General features: G+C 29.9%; 1 protein-coding gene across 1 annotated transcript in view; it reads right to left on the bottom strand.

Annotated features, from left to right (window-relative positions):
• Positions 1-490: 490 nt before the first annotated feature.
• The window catches only part of LOC126851045 (cytokine-like nuclear factor N-PAC), a 35345-nt gene continuing 23571 nt past the window's right edge, over positions 491-12264 (bottom strand). Inside the window, exons 8-10 of the mRNA XM_050594606.1 lie at positions 4803-4913; positions 4235-4679; positions 491-3917 (exon numbers count right to left, since the gene is read on the bottom strand). Coding sequence (XP_050450563.1) covers positions 3718-3917; positions 4235-4679; positions 4803-4913 — 756 coding nt within the window. The 3' untranslated portion in view covers positions 491-3717. The remainder of the gene's footprint in view (positions 3918-4234; positions 4680-4802; positions 4914-12264) is intronic.

The following is a 12264-nucleotide window of genomic DNA, read 5'->3' on the forward strand; positions in this document are numbered from 1 at the left end:
TAAAAGTTGCATAACGAATAACAGAAAAGATAAAGGTATGTATAATACGAAATATGAAAAATTGAATTTCTTTGAATTATGCACACACACACACACACACAAACGAATCTTCTGCCGATAGACTACTTTCTTTCATTATTATCAAAGAAATAGGCAACAATATAAAATAGGATAAAGATATTTCTGAAATACTAAACTAAAATTATGTACAAAGTTTTTTATATAATCTCTGTTTCTAAAAATAATTTGAATAATCATTTAGAATACATGTATAAAATTCAAAATCTAGAGATATTATCAAGTGTAATCTATAAAATTACATGCTAAATTAACAATATTTATTGAATGATATTAATTACTAGGGGAAGAGGGAAGGCAGCAAAATTTAAATTACTGAAAAACAATATTTGACGCATAAATAAACCAGATAATTCAAAGAGTTCAAATAGATGTAAACAACAAATCCCATTGAGGGGCAGGACAGATTAAATTCATAATTCAAATAGATATTTATTTAAAAACCATTGTATCCGTGACAAAACATATAATGTCTGTTACCGACGTAACACGCATGATGTATACTCTCATTCATTCGCTCGCACTCACACTAATTTCTCTCACATTATTATTTTCATTTTTGTTTTTTTTTTCTTTTTAGTAAACATAATATTTACTAATTATATGTATATATATTCTTCTTTTATGCTGTAGAATATTTAATATATATTTTTTTCTATCTCCACACATCCATCTCACACGTCAGTTGCGGATTATATTCATACAATTTTTGTCATTGTATTGTTATTTATTTAATATGATTGTGTGATTGTGTGTACGTATCTAATTACATGTTGTCATACGTGATATGGCGCTGATAAGCCATTTTTATTTCAGCTATACACTACGAAATTTCCCGCACATGCTCATATGCACAAATTTCAGACCTTGTCAAGTGTACGACACGATTTTCCATTCGACTTTGAGAAATATCCGTTAAATAAATAAACAGGTAATCTAAAGGATTACTCTGAGAAAAAATTAGCCTGATAATATATACAAATAACTTTGTTTAGATTTCTTTTCCAAGAGCGCAAACGTTTCTTCATATTTTATATTCAGCGTATTCCTTAAAATGATCAGGATCGCTAAATATTTTCTATAAAAAAAACTATAATTTTTATACATTAACAATTAAACATAAAATTTACAATTTCAATATTCAAATATGAAAAAGGATAGACAACGATTTAGAAGAAAATCTCGAATAGTTATGAAGAATAAAAATTCAACAATCTCTAATTTTTACATTTTCTGAACACGTTAAAAAATCAATGATCATCAAAATCTTCTTTTTCCAGGAAAAGAAAAAATTCGCACAAAATAACGATTGACAAAAAATGAGACACAAATTTACTTGAATATGAAAAAACTCACTTTTTTTTACGTTTTCTTAAACATCAATGGTGTCTCCCTTTTTACATTAAAAAGTCGAAGGAAATTCGTTCGTTTTTCTTGACCGGAGGTCTACCTCCGCGAGCCAATTTGCGACTCTCCGATCGTTCTCGACTTCGTCGCGTGTCGCCCGTGAGAATCGCACGATCGTCCTGGGAAAATGGAAGCGTTCCACTCACTTACTTCCTTCCTCAGAAGGATCCTCTTCTCGCGAAGATCGTACGATCGTGCTCGTACGAAAGACTGGGATACCTTATCGTAGTAAGGACTGTTCTGAGAAGTCGATGTGCGTCAAACACGCGATGTTTTTATGAAAATAAAAACTTCCGTATATATACTAAATGAATTAAGGTTTGGGAAAGTGATCCGCAAATATTCATCAGTATATTTTTTATTAGTAAATCAAATTTTATTATGTTCAATTTATGATTTCGATTACGAGATTGGGTTTAATTTTTAACTGTGGAATGATAAAATATAATACAGAATGTTGCAGGTGTACAGTTTCTGTTTTCAAACTTTCGAAAAAATATTGCTAATGTTAAAAAGATTCAAGAAAACAAATTGTGTAATATTTTAAATAACATCCTCTGTTTTTTTTACAAATTTTTTTCTGTATTTTATTAAGATATAAAATATTGTTTATTGGCTTGTTAACTATTAACAGTCAGTAAAAATGTGCCGATTTAGCAAGCATAAATACAAATATTTTCTTATTTAGCATTTAGTAAATTGAATTCTGCAATTATATCTCAAAATTATTCTTTCGCAAGTAATTCTAAACTGAATTCTGAATGACTGTAGTATATTGTCACATGGTTTTAATCTGAATATTCCTAATATTTATCTAGAAAAAAAAGCTAATTACTTTATATAGCAAATTTGATCATTTGTATAACACTGCACCGTGTTAATGCACACATAAAAGCTATTGTGATCAAATTATTTAAATGTAAATCCACATAATAAAAATATTTCAAATTATTATATACATATATATAATAATAATATTATAAAAGTTATTTAATTATAACATATATTAATTATTTTATCCTGAAAAAGCTTATATTTTGTTTTTGTATTTATAAATTATGTATAACAGCTTTTAGTATACATTAAATATGATGTAATGCAGATGATCAAATTTATTATTTGATCTGCTAATTCATTAATAAACAAATAGTATGATTAGAATAACACAGTGCACTTTTACTGTTCGTTGTATGGAGTGCGAGATAAAAACTTGAGATCTACAAAATAAAAGTGCATCTATAAAATAATGTGTTAAAAGTTATTCTTTAACGTTATTGTTTAGAATTATTATGTGGATTATGAAGAAGACGCGATATACTATACAAATAAGAATCAGTCCTCTTGCTGTTACGCAATTGTATTCCAATTGGCAGATACTTTCAAGTTTCCAATCTCCAAGTTTTAATCACCAAAATCATTGTATAATAGCAATTTAACTTCACAATTGCACCACATAAAACTTATATGTTGTCTCTAAACTTCCCTGCGACTATTGTCATTAACGCTTTGCTTATCATCGTCATAATGTAGTCTGTCAGTCATTCTCTGTTAGTAAGATAATCTCACGCCAATGTGTCATTCATTATGAATTGCGACTTTCAAAACGCAATCCATATTTCGCTCAACGCCTTCCTTCAATCGGTATCCTAAGGCACATATTTTCGACACGTCCCGAATCTCTTGAAATTGAAATAACTGGATCTGGCGTCTTGCGTACAATCGAAGTCGAGACGCGACTCGAGAGCTCGATCGTTAACCGACGTTAACGTTATTCTTTCATTCGCGGGCGAAGAAAAATGTTTCTTTAGTCGAGAAACACTATTACGCTATGACATGTCAGAAGAAAAGAGTATTATTGTATTAGTGTATTATTGAAATCATCATTATCATAGTAAGTTATAATACTAAGATTATTTTACAAGTGTTTGCAACATTTTTCTTCTCAACGCGCGTTGATAAAAGTCTTCTGTGATACATTGCATTTTTTTATTCCATTTTCAATGCGTTCTTTACGTTTTCTTAAATTTTGCAAACGTACGCATAGAATATAACGACGTGTGTATTTTTAAAGTATCGACCTACACTAAGTCGAGTATCTTGTTAAAGTATCAATTACTGTTCTCACCCAATTTCTTTCTCTCTCTTTCCTCAGTTAGCGGCGGGAAATAACGTCAGGTATCGCAATAAATACGGTATAGCAAAGCTCGGTGACAACATGATGCCTAAGGTACGTTAGAACCTGGCCCTGATATAAACGGCCGAAGCATCATGTTCGCCATATCCGAGACGCTTAGCATGCTTGTACACCTCGTTCGCCGCGGCAGCCAGCGGTAAAGGTTGCTCTAGTTGATCACTCATACCCAGGGACAATCTCAGGTCTTTTTGCATATGTCGCAGCGGTAATTGAGTAGGAAAACCGCCCTCGATAATTGCTGTAAAATAAAATAATAAAAATAACATTAATTACAATTTCCATAAACATATTTTATTAACCTTCAATCAGTTTGAGAAAAACTCTGAAATATCATATATAATATACAATCATTATATTTTATTAAAATTATTTATATTAAATCAATATAGAAATTATTAAAATTAAAACTATCTCTTTATATAGAAATATTAAAATAATTTAGAAGTTGGAATTTTTACTACATTTATTAAAAATGTGCATATTATTATTGGAATGGACTAATTGAAGATTAATATAAACGCGTAAATGAAATAACGATGACAAATCGGCATCTACCTTTGCCTTTGTCGAGAATTGCTGGACATGCTAAAGATGTCAATTCCAAGACTTCCAGAACGTCCTTTTGCTGGAGACCGGCGCGATCTGCAAGCGCCATAGTTTCAGCCAGAGCTGCCAGAGTCACACCAGCCATTAGTTGAAGTACAAGATTCATTTTGGAAGCATTTCCGACTTCACCGAGATAAAAACTATTCTTGCCCATAGCCTCGAAGCAAGATTGACATTCATCAAAGAGCGATCGATCTCCAGCTGCAAGGATCACCAGGGTACCTTCCTGTGCCTGTGTTTTACTTCCTTGCACTTGTGCCTCTAAATAACGACCACCTTTGCCATTTATTGCTTCAGCGATATCTTGAGATGTCTCTGCGTCAATACCAGTCATCTCGACATAGCCCTTTTCAGGAGATATCTCTGTCAGTACGCCACAATTGCCAAATACCATCTGGAAAAAAAAACATTTATTTAACACACTTAATAAACATAATTTTTTTCAATTTAATAAAGATATAGTAAAAAACAAGATGGATTATTAGTTTTAGAATTGTATAACTATGCAAACACTTACGTCCTTAGCAGCTTGTGGGTCAGCTACACAGGAGAAGGTGATATCAGCTGCCAGTACAACATCGGATGGTGTTAAACCTTGCTCTGCCCCAGCCTTCACAAAATCTGCACACTGCAAAAAGTACATAATAGATAAAATAATTTTATTGAACTTTCAATCATTTATATTTTATATAGTCAAAATATAGTATAAAATAATTCTTATCTATTTATTTACAAAAACGCTATAAAAGCGTTTTCTCCATATATTTATAGTAATGTTTACAAATATCTTTAATATTTAATTAAAATTTAATTATAATTTTACAAATATAATATATTTATCTATTATAATATGTACACACATGTATATAATGCATAATTTTTAGTAATCATAATTATATAAATTATAAAATTATATATATATATATATATATATATATATATATATATATATTAATTATATGTATATATATATATATATATAAATAAAAATATTTAAAAAATATTGTAAACTATAACAATTTATATTATTTACAATAACGCATATTTTGCGAAATAAAATTCAATATCGTGATGCCATCTCTCGTAAAATACAGTCATATAGCGAACAGTCAGGATTAATATTAGTTATTGCCGACAGATGGCGGCACTACGTGAAGACGTACGCCATTTGCGTTTTCTGTTCATCATGTGAACCGTCTCGATGCGTTCTCGGTAACGCCGGCCACATCAGCAAACGACGCCATTGTTGCTCAAAAGAATTTCCTACACGTCGATTGCGAATGTCCGTTATAGATTCGTCCTCGCATCCGGGATTTTTTTCTCGAATTAAGCGAGCGAGGCATATACGGCGAGATTCAATGGAAAAACGTTCGCGATATATTTTATTATTTCTCTTTATCTCAATCGTGACGAGAAAATTTCGAACGACCATTAGCCATTTTATGTTGCCACGTTGCTCGAACGCGAGAGCCTTGGAATTTTCTCGCGAGACAGAAAACATCAGGGCGCGGCTTTCTCTACGTAGGAGAATCTGAGATCGCTTTTCATCGAGGACGAGGTCGACGAGAAAACATGCAAGTCGATGAAAAATACGTCAACGGACTTTGTTTTCCTCGAATTTTATAAAATTTACTCGTAGACGCTCATTCTTGTAACAGCTGCTAAAAAGTCCTTAGCTTATCTCAAATTTAACGATCGATATGACAAAAAATATGTGTTTTCAACACATTTGAGCACTATTGTTGTACCTCGACTTTCTAAATATCTAAAAGAGTCAACGCTCAACATTAAATTATCTCGAAATGAGTGATACAAGCTGAGTCATCAGAAACATTATGTACTTTTTTAAATATCATTACAATGACTACAAAATTAAATCCGTTTGGATGTTATAATGATCTTGATAACTCTAAAAAGTTAGTCAAATATTTTTAGAAGTAAATTATGTTCATCGTGTTTCTTAGAAAAATCGTCTATACATAAAATATTCCTACAAGATCTTTTAGAAATTTCTACACATTTTCTTCGTACATTTTCAAAGTATTTTCAAATATTTAAATACTCTAATAATCCACCGCGTATCAAATATGTCCTTCATATATTTAATAAAAAACTTATATAATATTTACAAATTTATATATATTTATATATTATAGAATGAGGCAAAGGAAAATGGGCATTTATTGTACACACGTTATAAAGAGACTCGACTCTTATTCTTGTGTGTACACGGCACCAGCGCCGTCCTATCCACGAATTCTTATCTCATCGGGCATCCGGCATATGTTATTACGAGAGGAAAAGAGAAACAAAGCACACGTACATATGTATCGATAAACAGCGACCGAAAAGCAAAATAGGTCGCATTAATTCGCGACATCCAATAATACGTGTAATAAAACGCATGCTACATTAAATACGACGCGATAAGCAAATCTTAATAAACAAATTTCGCAAAACAATAGGCAAGCTTTTTTTCAAAATCACGTTTTGTTTCATCCATTTTTATTATATCTAACTCGAAGCAAGTTTTTCGTTCCTTTTCCTCATCGGAAAGCGACTTTGTGTAAAGTGTAAAGTAACATCCCGCCGTCACGGTCTACTTCAAAAGTTACGTTCAACGTTCGCGTTCGTCCCGTGTGACGCACTTCCGCTTTCTTGTCGATGTTATATAAAAATAACAAAAGAATGATTTTGATTATTTTTCTTGTTAGAGTTGATGATCGTTATCCTCATAGGATGATCTAGACTTTAATTTAATATCTGCTTATGAAGAGAGTTTATAACGGCATTTTTTCGTATTCAATAATGCATAATTATTTGATTATAAATAAAATCGAAATAATCATAAATTGTAATTTGTAAATATTCTGCAGCGATCTTAAAAATAAATATTTAAATATAACGCGTAATTCCATGCATACTTCATTAATAATAATGTAATCCGTTAATAATTTTATTATAATTTTAGTTATTATTTTATCATTAATTTTCTATCTCTTTTAGTATTTTTAATAACATTTTCTAAACGTCGCACTTCTATTTCATTTACAAAAATGTGTTCGAAACTTGCCAAATAAATTACAAGATAGTAAATATGCAGATGTCATACAACGTTTTTGCGTTATAAAATTTATTACGCGCTCGCTTAAGACTTGATACGACCTTCGTCGCTATTGCGTTGAAGATGGAAGGAGCTTTGAATGAGCAAACTAGAAATCATGCTAAGCGATTAATGGTCAAAGAACCGTCTCTCCTCTTCTTTCTTTCCGTATGACGTATCACCATGCAATGTAAAGCAATCGAGCGTTCTCTTCCTACAATTTTCCACCCACATGACGTACGCAATATACAGGGCGTCTCCAAACAAATAAATTTTAACGATAGAGTCTTGAACTATTTCATCTTCATCAAATTTTAATGCCATATTCTTGAATTAAACTGAGAAATTAAATAATAATCTCGTAGCAAAAATTGAATGAAATAACATCAGTTTTTTTACTTTAATTTTCAAGAAATATCTTTAAGTAAACTTAAAAATGAAAATTCTATGAGAAGTAGTTCTTTAACTTGCAATTAGTTTAGTTATAATTTACAAACTGCTGGTGTATCGATATATCTTTATGACGCAAGTATTCAATTGATTATGTAAATTAAATTTAATCATTAGCATCTTGGTGAGCATTTGATACAAAATATTTATCAATTGCTTGGCAACATCGCTCATGATGATTATCATAAAAATATTTTACAAGTGTTTTCCGTTGTCGAGCGAGTTTTGTGAGCAGGAAACATACAGATTCGTCTAATTTAATGAATAACAAAATCGTTATAAAAATATCTAGTTTATAACGTTGAACTCATTATTTTAAGAGTCTTCACACGAAAGGAGAAAATCAATTCTCGCGATTTCACATCAATTTTACATCACATACTCAAGAAATGAATCAAACAATCTAGGCTGTTCTCTTCCTCGAAAAAAAAATTGCTAATTAGTTTTTTCTCCGACAATGTACATTAAATATTCATGAAAGCTCAGAATAATAGATAATCAAATATACAATTAAATCAAATTAAAAGATAAAATTATAAATTAAAAGATAAAATTATAAATGAAAAAAAATTTTTAAGATAAAAAACTTTTTAAGATAAAATGAAATAAATTATAAAAATAAAAGATAAAATATATTATATAGGGAATATAAAAATTAAATCAAAGAACACGTGTGTAATATAAAAAAAAAGTCTTCCAAATCTTTTTAAATTTTATTAAAATTATTATTTTTAATTCATCTTAATCATATCGAAAAGATTGTGCTAGTCAGAACGCAATAATGCAATGTTTACTGCATAAATTATGTGGAAATTAATTTTGCAAATCAATCGATGAATCTCAACGCAAAATGTCAAAAAATAAATACGTGATACAACAGGTGACTTGGCAATCGAATAAATAAGAAAAACTGACAGACAAGTCGCAATAAAGACGGTCACGATAAGCTGTAATAATGTGCTATACGGCCTTGAATAAACTTGAGCAACTTATATGGTTTCCATGATGGAAGATATCCAATGATTTTTAGGACAAACACAATACACGTGCGCACCTTTGCATTTCTTGTCACGATAACACGATGTGACGATTTTCGCTTAATCGTTCGTAACCCGATAACGCTAACGATAAAATGTATGAGTTTTTTCATCATCTGCTGTTTTAAAAGACTCATAAAATTCTAAAAGCACATAAGACAGATATTAAATAGTAGTTTTAAATAAAATAGACAAAAGGCGCGCAATAAAATTATATTTTGAGAATTAAATGCGCCACCAATAAAAACTAAGTTATATAACTAGTGTATTTACTAATATACATTTTACAAGACGGTTTGTATTGATTAGCAGACTTAATTTTCGTGGAATTTATGCAATGTGAGATATTACATTATTTTATCTTTAAATGAGGCCAATCTTCTCGATATGCCTACGTGTTACATAATCGAATAATACTATTAATGACAAATAAATGGACTTAGTTTTTTTTTTTAGCTCTCATATTACTCTCTTATTGTGTATTTTTAATTTCTTATGTTGTGTGTCCTTTTACAATCTGCTTTATCATAATTAGATGTAAAGTGCATAAAATATAAATTAGGGAAAAGAGATACAATTCTTAATTCTAATTTTAGCTTGCGCAAGACTTTATAAAAATTAAAAAAATTAAAAGTGAAAAAACTTGCGTCACGTATGTATGACCTACGTGACATACGTGGGTGAATAATTGTATGTGCTTAACATTGAAGCTGACGGTTTGGCGTCCGCATTAATGGTCGACGAGCGAACAATACCATTTGCCATTCCCGCATCGTATCCATTATGCACTTGCAATACTGCAATTGTCAACGTAACTCTTCATCAAACAAAATATTTGTCGATGAAATTGCCACTTTATTCATCTATCGAATATACTATTCATATGCGTAAAAGATTACGCTATTTTATTTTTTTTTTTCGGCACATAAAAAAATCTTCAAAGTTGAAATATTTCGATTACGTGTCGAATTAATCTTGTCGTAAGCAAAAACAGCAAATGTGTTATCAAATTTAAAATTTTAACAACCTATATAGCTTAAATGTGATTTATATCTTACATTTCGATATATATTCTGTACTTATCACATTTCGAATTATGTTCTTCTGATAATATAAGATATTGTAATTGCATTCAGCGCAAAAAACTCTTCGATCAAATTTAAAAAATTTAAGCATTTTTAATTAAGAGGAATCTATTCTTTTTGATTAATAAATAATTCTTTCTCTTTCGGGTCAAGGAATAATCAGTATAGTTCGCCGAGATATCGTAATTGTGAAATATTCACATATTTCCAATGAAATCAAAATAATCATAGTTGAAAAAATCAGGAAACCGAAACACGATATTGTTGAATAGCCAGATATTGCGATTAATATTTTAGATAAAAAGGGCTTAAAAATGTAGAAATCTGTTTATAAAAAATGTTTTAAAATTTATCTCTTGATATCATTAACAAAAAATCTTTACACATAAAAGAACAATTTGAATAATTAAATTCTGCAATGAAATTTCATGTTGCAATGTTTGTCTCGCGAAAAGCTATAGAATCCTATCAAAATTTTAAATTTATGTCTCTATATCTATAAATATCGATCCGATAATCAAATTGTTCCATTCGGTAGGTGAAGCAGTTTTGATTGACGGCAAAAGATAGGAATTAAGCGCACGTGATCGCATGCGGTCATGCATTTAATTAAACATTATTCCATCATGCGCGCACCCACGTCAAATTATGCGAAAGCCGACAGTCGCGAGTAATGCATTTCTTATGCATATCGATATACAGATCTCCTCGCCATTATTTCGTTATAAAAAAGTGTCCATTGTCACGCAAAGAGCACACGTTTGATTTTGTTTAGTACCATATGGACACCAAAGATGTTCGAGCGGAAACTTGTCCAATAATAATTTCCATTCAAATATTGATACCAACTTTGACAGGAATGCCCGAAGAAGAAAGAAAAAGCGGCAGGATGTTAAACAGCGGGATAATTAGCAAGCCGCCTGTAAACTGCCTCAAAGAGTCAGCACTAACAGCTTTGCGGACAAAAAACCATAAAATTATCAAAGGATAGGATATTCGATGGAATTGACGGTCATTGGCCGTTCAATTCATTTCATTGCCACGAGATGTATGAATTATGTAAAAAAATTTTCATAGTTAAAAAAATAAAAAATTTGGAAACATGAGGGTTTCATATAAATGTATAAAATTTTATTAAAAAAAATATATAGAGAGAGATTGATCAAAGCTGTGTAAAAAAAATTGTCAACAATAAATGTAATATTTTTAAATATTTTACATAACAAAACTAAATGTATTATATAATAATATATATATTATATAATAATACGAGCTGACTAAAAAAATTTGTAAATTAAATCCGATTTCATTGGAATTTAAAACGCGAATGCTTGTAGGCGGAACAAGTCAGTTTGGTTCTCGGAAAACGAGATTATATCGATGCAATTTATTTTCCTATAAATTTGAAAAATCCTACTAACAATGTTAGTGAATCGCGATTATTTGTGACAAAATTATTTGCGATGAAATCGGATTTAATTAAAATTACAAATTTTTTTTAATCAGCTCGTACAAATATTATTATATAATACATTTAGTTTTGTTATGTAAAATATTTAAAATATATCTCCCTTTTTTTTGTCGAAAAAAAGATAGAATAAGTTATGGGTCGCATCTTGTTGACAAAAAGATTAGGAAGCCGAATTTTTGTTGAAGTCGATTTGCCTAATTTTATTGTTGAGAAATGAAGAAAGCGAAAGCAATAATATTAGTGTGAAAGTATAGTTTGAGACTTTCTTTTCACTTTTCTGCAGATGGAATCCTTCATGCGGTTATTTTATCATCTATCAACCAAAAGCTACGTAAATAATCAGCTTTTGAGTAAGCAAAACGAATGTTGTCGCTTTGTCGAGATTCAATGTCAAAGTTATCGTCCACGCGTGCTTTCCATTCTCAATTTAGCGAGAAATTGAGAAAACATTATCTACAAGATATATTCAATTTTTGAGAAAATAATATATGTAAAAAAAACGTATACAGTTAGAAAAATTTAATTGTATTCTTTCACTGGCTTTATCGAATTTATGAAACCATAAAAATTTTGAAATTGAGTATATAATACATAATGATACATCTGAAAGTAATAACAAAATATATATATATATATATATATATATATATATATATATATATAATATCGACATTATATCTTTAAATATATTGATATAATTCCATCAAATATAATTCCATAGTTTTATACATTGTTATATAAATGTCCAATATTAATAGATTTTATTTATTTTTAACTACGGCATATAATACAACAACGAGCTATGACAATTCATTTAACAATATAAGTAACAT

This window comes from Cataglyphis hispanica, chromosome 7 (assembly GCF_021464435.1).
Source record: "Cataglyphis hispanica isolate Lineage 1 chromosome 7, ULB_Chis1_1.0, whole genome shotgun sequence".
Lineage (NCBI taxonomy): Eukaryota > Metazoa > Arthropoda > Insecta > Hymenoptera > Formicidae > Cataglyphis > Cataglyphis hispanica.